Source organism: Delphinus delphis, chromosome 18, assembly GCF_949987515.2.
Source record: "Delphinus delphis chromosome 18, mDelDel1.2, whole genome shotgun sequence".
Classification (NCBI taxonomy): Eukaryota; Metazoa; Chordata; class Mammalia; order Artiodactyla; family Delphinidae; genus Delphinus; species Delphinus delphis.
Window position 1 is genome coordinate 78,392,560 of NC_082700.1, and position 19,436 is coordinate 78,411,995.

Below are 19,436 nucleotides of genomic sequence, written 5' to 3' on the forward strand. Positions count from 1 at the left end.
CTTCAAGCTGAAACAAAAGGCCACTGATTACCAACAGGAAAACATATGAAAGTATACAACTCAGTGGTGCAAAGGTAAATACATACTTAAATTCAAAATGTTCTAATATTGTCATGGTAGTGGGTAAATCACTTATAACTAGTATAAAGGTTAAAAGGCAAAAGTCTTAAAATAACTATAACTACAATAATTTGGTAATGGCTACACAATATAAATAGATGCAAATTGTGACACCAAGAAAAAAATGTGGGATGGGGAAGTAAAAATATAGAGCTTTTGTATGCCTTCGAAGTTAAGTTGTTATCAGCTAAAAGTGAACTGTTTTAATATGTTTTATGTAAGCCTCATGGTAACCACTAAGCAAAAACCTGATGTAGATACACAAGGCATAAAGAGAAAGGAATCAAAACATACCTTTAAAGAAAATCATCAAGTCAGAAAGCATGAGAGCAAAAGAGGAAGAAAGGAACTTCAAAACAGCCAGAAAACAATTAACAAAATGGCAATTGTAAGTTCATATCAATAATTATTTTAAATGTAAATGAACTAAATTCTCCAGTCTAAAGACAGAGTGGTTCTTTTAGTCAATGTAGTATTGGAGGTCCTAGCCACAGCAATCAGACAAGAAAAAGAAATAAAAGGAACCCAAATTGGAAAGGAAGAAGTAAAACTGTCACTGTTTGCAGATGACATGATACTATATATAGAAAACCCTAAGGACGACACCAGAAAACTACTAGAGTTCATGAATGAATTCAGTAAAGTTGCAGGATACAAATTAATACACAGAAATCTGTGCATTTCTAAACACTAACAAGTTATCAGAGAAACTAAGGAAGCAATCCCACTTACCATGACATCAAAAAGAATAAAATACCTAGGAATAAACCTATATAAGGAGGTAAAAGACTTGTACTTGGAAAACTATAAGACACATAAATTGAGGATGACACAAACAGATGGAAAGATATACCGTGTTCATGGATTGGAAGAATTAATATTGTTAAAATGATTATACAACCCAAGGCAATCTACAGGTTCAGTACAATCCCTATCAAAATACCAACAGCATTTTTCACAGAACTAAAACAATTTTAAAATTTGTGTGGAAACACCAAAGACCCCAAATAACCAAAAGAATCTTAAGAACAGAGCTGGATGTATCATGCTCCCTGACTTCAGACTATACTACAAAGCTATAGTAATTAAAACAGTATGGTACCAGCACAACAACCAGACACACAGATCCGTGGAACAGAATAGAGAGCCCAGAAATAAACCCATGCCCTTATGGTCAATTAATCTACGAAAAAGGAGGCAAGATTATACAATGGCAAAAAGACAGTCTCTTCAATAAGTGATGCTGGCAAAACCAGAAAGATACATGTAAAGCAGTAAAATTAGAACATTCTCTAACACCATATACAAAAATAAACTCAAAATGGATTAAAGACTTAAAGGTAAGCCCAGAAACCATAAAACTCCTAGAAGAAAACATAGGCAGAACACTCTTTGACATAAATTGTAGCAATCTTTTTGTGGCTCTGTCTCCTAAAGCAAGGAGCAATAAAAGCAAAAATAAATAAATAGGACCTAATTACACTTAAAAGCTTTTGCACAGCAAAGGAAACCATCAACAAAGTGAAAAGACAATCTACTGAATGGGAGAAAATATTTGCAAATGATATGACCAATGAGGGGTTAATATCCAACATATATAAACATCTCATACAACTCAACATCAAGAAAACAAACAACCCAATTAAAAAATGGGCAGAAGAACTGAATAGACATCTTTCCAAAGAGGAAATGCAGATGGCCAACAAGAACATGAAAAGATGCTCAAGATCGCTAATCATCAGGGAAATGCAAATCAAAACCACAATGAGATACCACCTCATACCTGTCAGAATGGCTATCACCAAAAAGAACACAAATAACAAATGTTGGCGAGGATGTGGAGAAAAGGGAACCCTATTCATACATTGTTGGTGGGAATGTAAATTGGTGTAGGCACTCTGTAAAACAGTATGGAGGTCCTCAAAAAACTAAAACTAGAACTGTTTGACCCAGCAATTCTACTCCTGGGTATATATCTGAAAAAAAAACACTAATTCAAAAAGATGCTTGCACCCCAGTGTTCATAGCAGCACTATTTACAATTGCCAATGTACAGAAGCAACCTGTGTCCATCAACAGAAGAATGGATAAAGAAGAAGGAATATACATACACACACACACATACATACACACACTGGAATACTGCTGAGCCATAAAAAAGAATGAAATTTTGCCATTTGCAGCAACACGGATGGACTTCAAGGGCATTATGCTAAGTGGAATAAGTCAGACAGAGAAAGACAAATACTGTATGATATCACTTATGTGTAGAATCTAAAAAAGAAAACTAGTGAATAAAACAAAAAAGAAAGACTGACAGATATAGAGAACAAATTAGTGGTTACCAGTGGGGAGGGGCAGGAAGGAAGGGCAAGATAGGAATAGGGGATTAAGAGGTACAAGCTATTATGTACAAAATATTTACGTACAAGGATGTATTATTGTACAACACAGGGAATATAACCAGTATTTTATAGTAACTATAAATGGAATATATTAACCTTTAAAAATTGTGAATCACTATGTTGCACACCTGTAACTTATGTAATATTGTACATCAACTCTACATCAATTTTAAAAAAAAGAAAAAGAAAAAAGGAGTGGCTGAATGGATGGAAAAAAAAAGATCCAACTCTATGCTGCTTCAAAGAGACTCATTTCAGCTTTAAGAGCACACACAGACTGAAAGTGAAGGGATGGAATAAGATATTCCATGCAAATGCAAACCAAAAGAAAGTGGGTTTAGCTATGCTTATATCAGACAAAATAGACTTTAAGTCAAAAATTGTAATGAGACAAAGAAGGTCATTATACAATGATAAAGGAGCTAATTCATCAAGAGGATTTAACAATTATAAATATTTATGCACCCAACATTGGAGCACCTAAGATATATAAAGCAAATATTAACAGATATGATGGGAGGAATAGACAGCAATGAAATAATAGTGGGGACTTCAAGACCCACTTTCAACAATGGCTGATCATCCAGACAGAAAATCAATAAGGAAACATTGGACTTAAACTACACATTAGACCATATGGACCTAACAGAACATGTCAACCAACAGCAGGAGAATTCACATTCTCCAAAATAGATCAAATATTAGATCACAAGACAAGTCTTAATAAATTTAAGAAGATTGAAATCATATCAAGCATCTCTTCCAACCACAATGGTATGAAACTAGAAACAATTAGAAGAAGAAGATTGGAAAATTCAAAAATGTGTGGAGATTAAACAACATGCTTCTGAAAAACCAATGGGTCAGATAAATCAAAAAATATCTGAGACAAATGAAAATGGGAACATGACACATCAAAACTTATGAGATGCAGCAAAAGCAGTTCTACGAAGGAAGTTTATAGTGATAAATGCCTACATCAAGAAAAAAGAAAGACCTCAAATAAACAACCTAACTTTACACTTCAAGGAACCAGAGAAAGAACAACAAACTAAGCCCAGAGTTAGTAGAAAGAAGGAAATCACAAAGATCAGACCAGAAAAAAAGGAAGTAGAGACTAAAAAAGAAAAATCATTTTTTTAAAGATCAATAAAACTGAGAACTGGGTTTTTGTGGTTTTTTTAATAAAGAAAATTGATAAACTTTTAGCTAGACTAAGGGGGAAAAAACAAGACAAATAAAATTAGAAATGACAATAGGAGACATTACAACTGATAACATAGATACTGAGGCTCATGAGAAACAACTATGGACAGTTATACACCGACAAATTATATAATCTAGAAGAAGTGGATAAATTCCTAGAAACTATAACCTGCCAAGATTGAATCATGAAGAAGTAGAAAATCTAAACAATTACTAGGGAGGAGATTGAATCAGTAGTCAAAAACTTCCCAACAAACAAAAGTCCAGGACCAGATGGCTTCACTGGTGAAATCTACTAAACATTTAATGAAGAATTAATACCAGTCCTTCTCAAATTCTTCTAAAAAGTAGAACAGATCAGGATGCTTCCAAACTCATTTTATGAGACCAGCATTACTCTGATACCAAAGCCAGGCAAAGACACTACAAGAAAAGAAAATCACAAGCCAATATCCCTGATGAACATTGATGCAAAAATCCTCAACAAAATATTAGCAAGCCGATTTGACCAGTACATTAAGAGGATCATACACTATGTCAAGTGTGGTTTATCCAGGGATATCAGGATGGCTCAATATACACAAATCAGTCAATGTGTGATACGCCACATTAACATAATGATGGATAAAACTCATATGATCATCTCAATAGATACAGAGAAAGCATTTGACAAAATTCAATGTCCTTTCATGGTAAAAACTCTTGAGAAACTGGGTATAGAGGGAAGGTCCCTAAACATGTTAAAGGTCATATATGCAAACACACAGCTAACGTCATACTCAACAGTGAAAAGCTGCAAGTTTTTTCCATAAGATCAGGAACAAGGCAAGGATGCCCACTCTCATAACTTTTTTCAACATAGTACTGGAAGTCCTAGCCAGAGCAAATAGGCAAGAAAAAGAAATAAAAGGCATCCAAATTAAAAATAAGTCAAATATTCTGTTTGCAGATGACATACTATGTACAGAAAACACTAAACATGCCACAAAAAATCTGTTAGAAATAATAAATGGAAACAGTAAAATTGCAGGATACAAAATCTGTATACAGAAATCAGTTTGTTGTTAGTGTATAGAAATGCACCTATCAGAAAGAGAAATTAAGAAAACAATCCCATTTAAATAGCGTCAAAGAGAATTAAATACTTAGGAATAAATTTAACCAAGAAGGTAAAAGATTATACACTGAAAACTATAAAATTCATAAAAGAATTAAACACAAATAAGTGGAAAGGCATTCCATGTTCATAGGTTGGAAGAATTAATATTGTTGAAATGTCCAAAAGGGCTTCCCTGGTGGCACAGTGGTTGAGAGTCTGCCTGCCGATGCAGGGGACACAGGTTCGTGCCCCGGTCCAGGAAGATCCCACATGCCGCAGAGCGGCTGGGCCCGTGAGCCATGGCCACTGAGCCTGCGTGTCCGGAGCCTGTGCTCCACAACAGGAGAGGCCACCACAGTGAGAGGCCCGTGTATCCAAAAAAAAAAAAAAAAAAAAGACCAAAAAGGACTTCAAATAACCAAAGCCATCTTGAGAAAGTAGAACAAAGCTGGAGGCATCATGTTCCCTGATTTCAAATTATATTACAAAGCTATAGTAATCAAAACAGTATGGTATTGGCAGAAAAACAGACACATGGAGCAATGGAACAGCATAGAGAGCTCTGAAATATACCCATACATATATGATCAATTAATGTTCAAGAAAGGAGCCAAGAATACAATTGGGAAAGGATAGTCTCTTCAATAAATGGTGTTGGGAAAACTGGACAGCCACATGCAAATGAAAACGGAGCAATTTCTTACACCATACACAAAAGCAACTGAAAATGTGTTAAAGACTTGACTATGAGACCTGAAACCACAAAACTCCTAGAAAAAAACATGGGGGCAAAAGCTCCTTGACATTGGTCTTGGCAAGATTTTTTGCATTTGACACAAAAAGCAAAGGCAACAAAAGCAAAAATAAACAAATGCTACTACATGGAACTAAAAAGCTTCTTCACAGCAAAGGAAACCATCAACAAAATAGGAATTGGGAGATTGGGATTGACATATGTACAGTAATATATATAAAATAGATAACTAATGAGAACCTGCTGTATAGAACAGGGAACTCTACTAAATGCTCTGTGGTGACCTAAATGGGAAGGAAATCCAAAAAAGAGGGGATATATATATACATATAGCTGGTTCACTTTGTTGTACTGCAGAAACTAACACAACAATGTAAAGCAACTATACTCCAATAAAAATTAATTTGAAAAAAAATATCTGAACTAAACACCTTTTCAAATAATTGTGAAGGAAGTGATGTTTAAAAATAAATTACAGGGACTTCCCTTGTTGTCCAGTGTTAAAGAATCTGCCTTCCAATGCAGGGGACGTGGGGTCGATCCCTGGTTGGGGAAGTGAGATCCCACATGCCGTGGGGCAACTAAGCCTGCGTGCCACAACTACTGAGCCCGCGTGCCTCAATGAGAGAGCCTGCATGTGGCAAACTACAGAGCCCACGGCGCTCTGGACCCCATGCACCACAACTAGAGAGAAGCCTGCACACCACAACGAGGACCCCGTGTGCCACAAATAAGACCCGACACAGCGAAAAAAATTAAGAAAAATAAGTAAATAATAAAAAATAAATTACAATAGAAGAGGTTAAAAAAAAGCAACCTATGGAATGGGAGAATATGTTTGCAAACCACATGTCTGGTAAGGGGTTAGTGCCCTAAATATACAAGTAACCCATACAACACAACAGCAAAGAAAAACCAAACCACTTACAGACTGTCCCCAGCTTAAAATGGTTTGACTTGCGATTTTTTAAGTTTACAATGGTGTGAAAGCAATATACATTCAGTAGGAACTTTGAATTTTGATCTTTTCCCAGCTATCAATACGCAGTACAATACTCTCTCATGACGCTGGGCAGTGTCAGTGAGCTGCAACTCCCAGTCAGCCAGGCAATCACAAGGCTGAACAACCCATTTATACACTTACAACCATTCTGTACCCATACGACCATTCTGGCTTTGACTTTTAGTACAGTATTCAGTAAATTACACGAGATACTCAATACCATACTAAAAATAGCTTTTTATTAGATGATTTTGCCCAACCGTAGGTTAATGTAAGTGTTCTGAGCATGTTTAAGATAGGCTAAGCTAACTGCGATGTTTGGTAGATTAGGTGTATTAAATGCATTTTTGACTTAATGATATTTTCAACTTATGATGGCTTAATTGGGATATAACCCCACCATAAGTCAAGGAAGAGCTATACCCAGTTTAAAAATGGGCAAAGGACCTGAACAGACATACTGCCAAAGAAGAAATACAGATGACCAACAGGTACATGAAAAGGTGCTCTTCAATATCACTAGTTACCAGGGAAAGACAAATCAAAACCACGAGATATCACCTCATGCCTGCCAGAATGGCTATTGTCAAAAAGACAAGAGATAAGTGTTGGTGAGGGTATGGAGAAAAGGGAGCCCTGGTGCACTGTTGGAGGAATGTAAACGGATACATACTATGGAAAACAGTACAGAGGTTCCTCAAGAAATTAAAAATAGCACTGCCGTATGATCCTGCAGCCCCACTTCTGGGTGTGTATCCAAAGGAAACAATCCCGATATTGAAGAGACATCTGCATCCCCATGTTCGCTGCAGTATTATTCACAATAGCCAAGGTATGGAAACAACCTAAGTGTCCATCGATGGATGACTGAATAAAGAAAATGTGAGATATCTACATAGATATAGATATCTATAGATATATCTCTATCTATCTATATGCAACAAAATATTATTCAGCCTTAAAGAAGAAGAAAATCCTGCCATTTTCAACCATATGGATGAACCTGGAGAGCATTATGCTAAGTGAAATAAGCCAGACAGAGAAAGACAAAGACTACATGGTATCACTTATATTTGGAACCTAAAAAACAAAAGTTGAACTCATAGAAACAGAGTAGATTGGTGGCTACCAGGGACTGGGGCATGGGGAAAGTAGGGAGAGGTTGGTAAAAGGGTACAAACGTTGAGTTATCAGATGAATAAGGTCTGAGGATCTAATGTATAATATGGTGACTGTAGTTGATAACACTGTATTCTATAATTGAAATTTGCTGAGTAGAACTTGTATTCTAATCAAAAAAAAAAAAAAGTAAATATGTGAGGCAATGAGTTAATATTGATTAACTTAGTGGGAATCCTTTCATACTGTACATACATCAAATCATCTCATTGTACACTTTAAATATATCACAATTTTTTATCTGTCAATCATATATCAATAAAGCTGAAAAATATATAAATACACAAGTATTGAATAGTTACACCCTCTGAAAGGTGCCTAAGATACCTCTTCAGGGATTATCAGAACTCATTTTGAGACCACTGTTTTAAAACAGTAATACCTCTTTATATTGGTACACACTTCCCAATGTAGGCTTTCAGATTGGCTGGGCAGGGCACGCACAGTGTCTGAGGTTTGGGGATGTCTAGCAACCTGTGGCTGGTAAGATCAAAAGCTGTTCACATATGTGTGAAGATTTTATTACCAATTACAGAAAAACTTTGAGTTTATCATATGTCTAAGAAATGGCAAAAATGTTAAGGAAAGAATTACCGTTCGTGTGGACACATCGCGTGGAATTACAGCTGACAGTCGTGGGGAGGGACCGAGTTCTCCATGTGACCGAGGGCTCGAGTGAGGGTTGGCCTCCTGTTTCACTTCTTCGTAATTCCTCTGCAAAACTTTCTTTTAATGTTTTCTGTTGTTTCTCATTTTGGATTTCAGTCCTTGGTTTTATTCAACTACTTAGTGATTTTAATAATTATATTCTAAACATGAACATAACAAAGGAGAGCGGCTGCCTATTGGGATTTTCATTGCTCTCAGCCTTTGCTAGTAAATCATAGACACCAACTGAAGTAATTCCTCAAATCTGACATGAAATATAGGCCCTTTGAAGGATCTCATTTACCATCTTTGGAAACAAGTTTTTACTTGCTAAATAATAGTAGTACTTACTGAGTAATCGTCTCCCATTTCATAAATCCCAAGGCAGTGAAACACCTGCAGATGTTTCTGCAGCAAATCCAGCAAATCCAAGGAAGGAGAGGGGCTGCTCCAGCCACTTCCCAGCAGCCCACTGTTTCCTCCCCAACCGCATTCCTCGTGGGGTGAGTGAATTCTGCCCATGGGGAAGATCCACGCGGACAAGGGCACGAATTTTTTCACAACACACTATGAGAAAGGATCATTTACTTTCATCTCTTCCACTGAATTCTCATTTTTGTGTCTGTCTTAACTCTGATGAAAAGACAGATAATCATCTATACTTTAAGCAGATTTGCTTTCTATTCTGTTCTTCCTATCTTTAAAATTAAGGACATGTATTAGGTTAAAGAGGAGAATTAAGTAGGTATTTGATCCTCTTGATCTGTTCATAGATTAATAGCAGTAAAGAAAAAGAAAAAAGAGAAGTTTATTTTCAGAACACTATTCAGAGTCAAGAGGTTTTTTAAAAAACAGATTTTCCCACTTAAATCTACCAGATAATTGCTTCAACCCAATCTTAGCTATAGGCAAGGTCTACTCGTAGTTATTTTTACATGAAAATTCAGTTTTAATCATTATTTTTTAATTTTGTCACTTCAATTAGGTTTAGAAAAATGCTGTCTGTCTTCTTTGTGTGAATTTCTGCCAGGCTGCATTTTGGTGGAAAGCTAGCAGTTTCTTGTAAATGGTTATCCCTATCTTCTTTGTATCAAAAGCATGTTTATCCTGTGAAGCTCTAAATCTCTCCCAGAATTCTTCATTGCTACACATCTAAAAGAAAAATAAATACAGAAGTAGCCTTATATCACAAAAGAGATTTTTAAAAAAAAAGTCTTAGTCAAGTTAAACGTAAGCAGCCTGCCCCATAGAAAGAATGGTATTCTTCAGTAAAATAATTTAAATTATTATCATGGTAGAAAAATCAGTGTGCCAAGTTGCGAGCAGTGTGCCTACAGGTTACACACAGTGTGCCTACAGGTTACATACAATTACTCCATCACATGCTCATGGAGTAGCCATTTCCTACATCACTAGGATCATACTTTTCTGAATCAAAAAATGGAGCAGTTGATTGGACAGAGGATTCTTATGCCAGTTTGGGGTGTGAGGGCCAATGTAGGAGATGCTATTTGGACACCAAACTGCTGGCATTTCTAGGATATCTTAATAGGTGGTAGAACCCATGACGTTTGGATTCAGGCCTTGCTATGGGCTGAATTGTGTCCCCCTCCACCCCAGTATTCACTTGTTGAACCCTTAGCCCCCAGTGTGGCCGTATTGAAGTAAAGAAGCAACTAAATGAGGTCATAAGGATGGGGCCCTGATCCGATAGGAGTAGTATCCTTATAAAAGAAGACACCAGACTCACTAGCTCTCTCTGCCACATGAGCACAGAGCCAGAAGGCCGCTGTCTGCCATCTGGAAAGGCCCCCACCAGCACCAATAGGCTAGCACCTCGATCTTAGACTTCCAGCCTCCAGAACTGTGAGAAATAAATGTCTCAGTTTATGCTGCCCACTCTGTGGTATTTTGTTATGGCAGCCTGATCAGGCTGAGACAGGCCTGTCCCAGGAAACCCAAGGACTGCAAGGGAAGGAACCCAATGGTGGTGGCCTGCAGCAATGGCTCCTCTCTCCTGGACCCCCAAGTCTTCCTATTTTGGATCATTTCTGTCAGCTTTCAAATGAGATTTGTTAGTTCTTATGTTATTAAAAAATTCCTCAAGCTAAATTGCCTTATCTATCAAAACATAAAATAGAAGTATCCTTACACCCAGCATTGGAACTCCTAACACTGCGCCCTACAGATTGAACTGCTGCTACCAAGCATAGACACACCAGCCGTTAGATGCCCTTCTTTTTGGAACAGCCCAGGTGTTCCTCCTGGGACGTGGCTAAGTGACAGCTCCACAAAGCGCAACACTAACACCAGCTTCTCCACAGGGTGGGGTAAAGTCCGAAGTGCAGAATGCGCTTCAAACCCTTTATAGACTCGCGGGATGTTTGCATTTGCGTAGAAAATGTTTGGGAAGATGTGTGCCAATTGCTAACATGTTGACAGTGGCTAAGAATTGGGACTACACTGTGGAAGTAGAGCTTTTATGTTTTGATACACATTTTAAATCCTGCTTTGTAAAACCTCCGCAGACTCCGTCACCCCCCACCCCATGGCCCCGTCACTCCTCCACGGCCCACCCACTGGATGACAAGCCCATGGAGGCAGAGACTGAGATGTTTACTACTGTTTATGCCAAATTGGTGGAACTCAGTATTTATTGAATAAATGCTCAAATGAGTAAAAAGACAAAATACCTTATATTGCAACTTGCTCGTTCTTAAATGAGAAAATTTATCTTTAAGCCAATATTTATCTTACAAACAACAAATCGTTTTATGACTAGAATTTCTGACTACCTGAATATTTTTATGTATGTATTTTGGTCTAGAAACCACCTAAACCTCACAGTGAAATAGCTTTAGAAGTACTCAAGCTTTTAGGACAAATACTGATAAGAAATATGCCAAAATTTAATAGCAACTGAAGGTAGGATTAAGATGATTTTTAGTTCTTTTCTTTCTAATTTTTGAACAATGATTATGTACAAAAAATAGATTTTCTTTACTTCTCTTTCCAAATGGATTCAAAGCTTATAATTACCAAATGTATATAAATGCCTGAAATGAGGCATTTGAATTTGAAATGAGGAATTTGAAAACTAATTCTTTCCCCAAGGATCTCTACCAATCTGCTACTGAGTTTCCCAGGGAAGAACAATGGCAAAGTCTGCACTTAGGAATTCCTATGCAATTTCTTTTCCTGTTTTTGGTATTTGCTTAAGTTTATGCATGAGTAGGAACTATATTAGTACTATTTTCAACATTCTCTCTAATGTGTGTCTTTTTAAAAATGTCACTTACCTTGGAATGCAGCGTGATATATTTCTTCTTGCTAGAATTGCTTTGTTTGTGACCCTCACATTTCACAGATGTGACCACTTTATCATTCTCTCTTCCTGTGCTACTGTTTCCTCTTGAGCAGAGTCGCTTAGCCATTTTTTTACGTTATAGGTTTAAAAAAAAAGTTTTATTATTGCACAAACCCCATGTTTGTCATTATATGAAGTTAAAATTTTCTAAATCATTCCCTTTCTCTTTGAAATTCTGTGTAATATTTACCAGTAAAAATTATCTTAAGGTCTTCCTTTTGGAATTGTTTGCAGGTTTTTGACAGCTGCCCAATGTCATCCAAATCAGGAAAGGAGAAGATCTGAAGGATTACGTTGTCAGGCCTGCGAACTAGCAAGTCAGACTGCCCCTGACACACATTCAAAGGATAATCCAGTACTTCTTTCTCAAGCACTTTCTCCATCTGCCCTAAACATCAGTGAGAAAGAGAAACTGAGAGACAGACTAAATTATGACAGGCCAGCTGAATCCCCCCCCCTCACAAAAAAGTCACTTGAATTTAAAAGCACCTGTGCTTCTTAACACAGATGAACCTGTCTTTAGAATAAAGTTCTGTCCCACTGAAGAGACAGTCACCATTGAGCAGTCCTAGCTTAAGTGGAGTAGATACTCCCATTTATGAAGTTCTTTACATCGAGACAACAGCTCTTTGGAGACACAGTGATTGTCACATTCATTCGTCAAATGGTCACTGCGTGCCTCTGTGTGGCAGGGACTTTTCTAGGCGTCAAGCATTCAGTGGGGAGCAAAGCAGACCAGTTCCTGACTTCACAGGCCTCGAAACCCTTCCTTTCACTTAAAAGGGGTGGAACCCCCTAAAAGCTCACCAGTTCCCCTAAATCAGGAATTCTTTTTTTTTTTTTTTTTTTAAAGAAGATGTTGGGGGTAGGAGTTTATTAATTAATTTATTTATTTATTTTTGTTGTGTTGGGTCTTCGTTTCTGTGCGAGGGCTTTCTCTAGTTGTGGCGAGCGGGGGCCACTCTTCATCGCGGTGCGCGGGCCTCTCACTGTCGCGGCCTCTCTTGTTGCGGAGCACAGGCTCCAGACGCGCAGGCTCAGTAGCTGTGGCTCACGGGCCTAGTTGCTCCGTGGCATGTTGGATCCTCCCAGACCAGGGCTCGAACCCGTGTCCCCTGCATTAGCAGGCAGATTCTCAACCACTGCGCCACCAGGGCAGCCCCTGGAATTCTTAACTCGAAATCCGTGTTGGCTGCTCTTGTAACATTGCCACTCTTGTGGTCATCATAGGTTCCCTAACTTAGTATCATGTTATGAATAAGCGTATCATACATTTTTCTGTAGAATGGTCTATATAAGCTTTCATCAGATCCTCAAAGGAATAACTTTTAAAAAGTAAAAATTTTTATACAGTAGGCTGTCAGTAATCCAGCATTGAATTGTTTTCACAATCTTCTTGCCACAAACATAAAATGGAGCAATTCGATATTATAGGCAGAAACTATCATCTAAAGTAACAGACACTTCATAAGTATGTTCTCTCCACTGAAGAGTTGGGGGGTCATCACTTCTTTATACTGAACAGAACCTGCCCCTCCCCCCACTGCAGCTCTCCACCCCTCCCACCCCTCCCCAGGCCCACGTGGCTCAGGCCAGTCTGATCAGGGCAGCCCCCAGACACGGGCCGGTCTTCTCCTAGCGTGTGCCTGGGGGCTGCGCTGGCCAAGTGACGTGTGAGTCCAACGGGATGGCAGGGCAAACTCACCCTGTCGTTCTGTATGTGACCAAGGAGGCCCAAGGGGAGTCCACCTTCCCATGGAGCTGAAGTGTGCACTCAGAGCAGAGGTGAGAAGATGGTGGGCTCCTGTCGGCAGTGCTGGAGCTGCTGGACCAGCTCACCCTGGAGCCCACCTTCCTGCGGGCTTGTTGGGGGACGGGGGCGTGTCTTGTTACTAAAGCAGTGTGAGTGACTGTGTCTGTTACTTTAGTGAAATCTGATCTTAACTGGCAGCTTTGCTTTGGGTTGAACGTATGAGAAAGCTTTGACTTGGCGGAAAACCCTGCTGCTGTGGTGCTCAGGCCTCAGCTCTTCTCAAGCCCTGCCTCAGAACTACTGATATTCTAGGGACCCCCTTCCCTCCACCATGCTGCCTTGTAAGACCAGGAGGCCACACCAGCTTTCAGCCATAACCTCCACTTACAAAATAACCACAGAGAAGCACCCCAAAGGCTCAAGTTTCTAACCTAGAACTGACTGGTAGACTGCGATAAAGCTGTGCTTCGTCCTGCAACTTTGACTAGTTAAACAAGAAGCATTCAGAAAAATTCTAAGTCGTCCAGGTGTCCTGGAGCCTAGCGTTTCCATTTAATACACATTTCAATAAACCTCTTGTGCTGCTTCTAAGAGGTAAATTACAGGTTCTACCCTCTAAGGAATAAGGGGCACAGCTGCTTCTCCACCTCTGCACACCACAGACACAAGCTCCCACTTGCCAAGGACAGCCCTACCCAAGGTCTGCTCGTCATTCGTTCAGTTCAGCTACGCTCGTCTGAGTGTGAACTTTGTGCTAGGGACTGTTGCTACACCCTCAAGACACAAAGCACAAGACTTTGCTGACAACAGTCTTTCCAGCTGGCAGGGACCCACACAAGTGAGTGGGTGATTATAATTCACTGGGATGTGCGCTGAAGTAAGGTGTGGACAGGAAATAGGATACTTCTTATTTTATCAACCATCTTCTCCCCAAGTACACTGATCTATTTGGGAGGAATAAAATTTGGGGTCCCTTGCCCTGGCAACAGGAGGCCAGAGCTCAACCAGTGAGGAGCGCCTGCCTATGACCCTGCCTCACGAGTGATGCAGAGGTGAGGTGATGGCTTGGGGCTGTTCACAGCAGCGTGTGGGGTGTTGTTAGCGGTGCCCAACAGGTGACAGCAGTGACTCCACAGGGGCCTGGCGTGTGCTCGTGCATATGCTGCCCTGCCTCTGGCTTCTGAGCCCCATCCCATTCTCCAGTCTTCCAGCTGATTCTCTGAGCTGTTTGAGATGCTCCCAATAAGTTCTCTTTCTGCTTAAGTCAGCTAGGATTGGTTTCTGTTGCTTAAAACCAAGAATTTCAAAAGAAAACTGATAAACAGGGAGATGGTTAGAGGCAACAGTAAAGACATTTGGAGAAAGGAAATTTGGGGAAATAAGTTACACTGCCCTGAGTAAAAAAATCCCACTAATATTGAGGAATGAGAATCTGGCAGCCTATGTCCTATGGTGGAAAATGGCCAATTACCTGTGGTCCCCTGAAATAAACTGTTCATTATGGGTCAGGTTTGGGGAAACTGCATTGGTGCTGCCACAGAACAGTGTGAAAGGTAAGAGGGATTCAAGATTGTAGGGAAGAGAAGCAATTCCTAACAGCACTGAACATTGTCAAATGGCAAACAAAATGTCTGAAGTCGTCAAACGTAAGAGTTGGGACTTGCTATGCACGTGCTAAAATAATGGGTGCCTTACAGTCAGAGGGTTGAAATAGCCACAAAGTGTCTGTGTGAAAGTTGGTTCAACAATCTGGAAAGAATGAGACTCTATGTCTCAGAATGAAGGTATGCCGCAGGCCTCAGCAGACGCAGAATACGTCAGACCCACAGATACCCAGCTGATTCTCCACGCCATCCCCCCACCAAGGAAGCTGACTTCCTTAAGCTCCCCCCATGCCACAGCCTTTTCCAGATCTGAAGTCGCCAAGAACAAAGTCAATGTCTGGAGGAGGCAGCTTCCAACCAAAAGAACAAGCACTTTATTACTTCACGTCAGCAAACGTGAGGGGAACAAATGTAGGAATGGATTCCGAGTGTAGGGTTCTGAACAAGAAAGAAAAGAATACAGGTTGGACTGAATTTATGGACAGTGTGGTGGTTTAAACATCAGTTCTAGTTGTTTACTCAGCTGATTAATAGCAGCCTAAACTGAGTGGCAGCCAAGTAAAGTCGAGATGCCAAAAACTTCCATCAGAATTCAGAGACTTCCCAGGATAGTAAGGCTGGAATGAACTGGTTATGGGCAACCCACCCTCTTCCTCTGAACTATGGCCCCCAAGGGGCCAATAATACTCTTTTCTACAAAACACTGAGAATGCACTGATGAGGAAACACCAGAATCTCTGAAAAGACTTTAGTGACTGCAATTAAAGTGGGCTCTGTAGTAGACTGATAGCTACATTCTCATCTCCGGAACCTGTGACTATTGCCGTATGTGGGAGAAAGGGGGGATCTTTGCAGATGCAACTAAGTTAAGGGTCTTGAGATGGGGAGCTTCTCCTGGATTGTCCGTGTGAGCCCTAAATTCAATCGTGTCCTTTTAAGAGGGAATCAGGAAAAGATTTTCCTCGCAGACATGCAGAAGAGAAGGTGACATGAAGGCCGAGCAGGAGAGACATGGGAAGATGTGGCCTTGGGGACCGGGGAGCTGCTGTCGCCAGCCTAGGGTTGCCATCAGAAGCCGGAGGAGGCAGGGAACAGACTCTCCCCCAGAGCCTCCAGAGGGAGGGGCCCCGCTGACACTGATTTCAGACCTCTGATCTCCAGAACTGTAAGAGAATACATTCTGTCCTTTGAAGCCACAAAACTCATGGTAATTGTTACAGCAGCAGTAGGAAACTCACAGGCTCCCTGACTTAAAGGGAAAATACAGGCGTTTTAGAGTCAAGGTCAGGAAGGTGACCCTAACAGTCAGAAGGGCCTGTACGGTAATCAGAATAGCCCCGCCCCCAGTCGCTCTGGGGCTGAAATGGACGAACCACCCACTAGATTCCTGCTTGGTCTGCAGAGCTAAAGCCCGTTTTGGGTCTTGTGAGCGCAGGTGTGACTTGATTCACCATGAAAGTGAGACATGGCCCTTCAACCAATTTCTAGATAAGAGTCAGTTCACAGACCCAGAGACCTTCGACTATTCGGAAAGACGGCTACGTTTGAAGAGCCTTGTGAGAACTTACGTGACTCTTCTTCCTATAGGCATTTACCTTAGATTGACCAAAATCCACAAGCTTCACACTGCATTCTGTTCGCAGGGCCTCTGCCACAAAGATGCAGGGCAAGGATGCCAGCAGGACCTCAGCTCCTGGCATCTTGTGAGCAACTGTGGAGTCGACTGTCTCAAGTAGGGGACGCAGGGGACAAGCATGGGTGCACCCGACGGGGCCAGCCTGGGGACAGCACTGCTGCAAACCTGGGTGCCCTGACGTGGTGAGCCTCAGGGACAGCTGGTACTTCCTTGTGCCCCCGCGCATCCCTGTGTCCGACATACCATGCTGCCTCGACCTCCACGTCTTTGTGGCTTTGTGTCGTCCTCATCTGGCCGTCCCCACAGCTGCTGGGAGGCCTCTCTCTCACCTCCTCACACAGGAACTTGCTTGAGGTGCAGAATCTCAGGCCCCGCCCAGACCTCCTGACCAATCAAGGCTCCCACATGCCTGGGCCTTGCTGGGAAGCTCACTCTCCCCCTAGACTCAGCACAGTGTCCGCTTGCCCCTCACAGCGCTGGTTACCTGTGGCCCCGCCCCTCCGTCTCGGAGCAGGGCTGCTTCAGCCTTTTCGCATCTGACATAGTAGGCACCTAAAAACGCCCACCAAGGGAATAAATCAATGCACCCTTCGCTGGTCTAACGCATGTCCCCACTCCTTGGATGGAATATAAGAAGAGCAGCTGACCATGTGGCCCGTGCAGGACTCCTGGCAGCCACTAGACACGGGCGGCACTGCAGCTCTGCCCTGGGCTGCTGCACACCGTGGATGCCCTGTGGGAGTTCAGCCGAGCGGGGCTGCCCCTGGGCTCCCTCACGGTTCCCAGGCAGGCTTCTAGGGCCAGCAACAAAAGGCTTTCTTTAAAGAGGGAGGAAGGGACAGCCACGGGTGCCTGGGACACTTTGAAACTGCCACACCCGCCAAAGCCCAGTACTTGCTGTGCTGCTGCTCGTTAAGCAGGAAGCCTGCAGGGGGCGCCCTCGCTGCTCTAGGGAGGGTTGTTTCTTCTTCTAGGTGGAGAGAAACCATCCACGACTTCCAGATAACCTGCCCCCAAAAGCAAACACACACAGTCTGGCCCAGAAGTTGCCCACCACGGAGGCCAGAGAGCAGAGCTCCCAAAACATTCTGGATATGGGCAGGGTGAGTGAGGCACTGGCACAGAAACTCAGTAGTTGATGTAAATACTATTTCCATGCGGTATTTTTAAAAATCTAAATTAATGCTAAGGAATCTATGAATAACAAAATATAAACTTTTTTTTTTTTTAAAGTAAGAAGTGGATTTATTTACAGAGAAACACACTCCACAGACAGAGTATGGGCCATCTCAGAGGTCAAGAGGCCCCAGGGTACAGGGTGGTTAGTTTTTATGGGCTGGGTAATTTCTTTTTTTACTTCCTAAATTTTATTTATTTATTTATTTATTATTTATTTATACAGCAGGTTCTTATTAGTTATCTATTTTATGCATATTACTGTATATATGTCAATCCCAATCTCCCAATTCATCCCACCACCACCAATCCCCCTAAACGTTTTTAATAAAGACAGGATCTAGCCAACTCCTTTGTTGTTTTTTTTTTGTTTTTTTTTTTGACGAGCAGGCTCAGCGGCCATGGCTCACGGGCCTAGCCGCTCCGCGGCATGTGGGATCTTCCCGGACCGGGGCACGAACCCATGTCCCCTGCATCAGCAGGCGGACTGTCAACCACCGCGCCACCAGGGAAGCTGCTAGCCAACTCCTTTGGCTGGTCTGTGGGTGTTGACGTGACATGGTCCTGAAGCTCCAGTGTGGGAAGGGCTCATGCATGTGGATGTGTCATCTACATTGAAACCTTTTCATTGAGATGTACCATGAAGGAAAGCTGCTGGGCCCTTCTCCAGGCCCACTGGATCACAGTCTGCATTTATTAAACCCCCAAGCGGTACTTACAAGCTATGTCAGACTTTTTCACCTTCTCCAGTCTCTACGGGACTGGCTGATAAACAATGTGTCGGGTTTGCATGCACCAGAAAATCACAAAACGTGCTGAGGAACCGGGGAAGACTTGGCCCAGTTTGAAACTAGTAAAGCTTTACACTTAGCCTACTATTGTTTCCTTAACAAGTGGTCCGCAAAACTTTTGCTCCTGTACCTTCCAAAAGAATTTTCATAATTTAATTTCACATACTTTTATCTTAATGAGAAGGACAAAATTCCCAGCAATAAAAATGTGCATGTTAATTAAAATTTTGGACTTCCTATCACAGGTCTTAAGTACTAAGAAATATCTCTATTACAATAGTACATAACTAATCAAAACAAATATTAAAATAGAGGTATAAACTGCTATAGCCTGAATGTTTGTGCCCCTCCCCCCAAACTCACATGTTGAAATCTAATCCCCAGTGTGAGGGCATTTGAATGTGGGACCTTTGGGAGGTCATTAAATCATGAGGGTGGAGCCCTCAGGAATGGGATTAGGGTCTTACAGAAGAGACCCCAGAGCATCCCTCACGCATTCTGCCATGTGAGGACACGGTGAGAAGATGGCCACATCTGGACAAGGAAGCAGGCTCTCCCCAAACACTGAATCTGCCAGCCCCTTGATCTTGGACTTCCCGTGTCAAGTACTGTGAGGAATAAATTTCTGCTGCTTATAAGCCACCCAGTCGAAGGCAGTTTCCTAGAGCAGTCCAAACCAACTAAGACATAAACAT

The 19,436-nt window shown here is 41.4% G+C and overlaps 1 protein-coding gene across 6 annotated transcripts in view; it reads left to right on the forward strand.

Annotated features, from left to right (window-relative positions):
* UPF3A (UPF3A regulator of nonsense mediated mRNA decay) overlaps positions 1-12,856 on the forward strand; it is a 40,217-nt gene extending 27,361 nt beyond the window's left edge. For 4 of the 6 annotated variants that reach the window (XM_059995534.1, XM_059995537.1, XM_059995535.1 and 1 more), the window contains one exon: positions 12,016-12,856. In XM_059995534.1, the coding sequence (XP_059851517.1) occupies positions 12,016-12,283 (268 nt within the window). In that variant the 3' untranslated portion in view covers positions 12,284-12,856. The remainder of the gene's footprint in view (positions 1-12,015) is intronic. The other 2 variants (XR_009516752.1, XM_059995541.1) reach the window with 1 other exon arrangement.
* Positions 12,857-19,436: the final 6,580 nt, after the last annotated feature.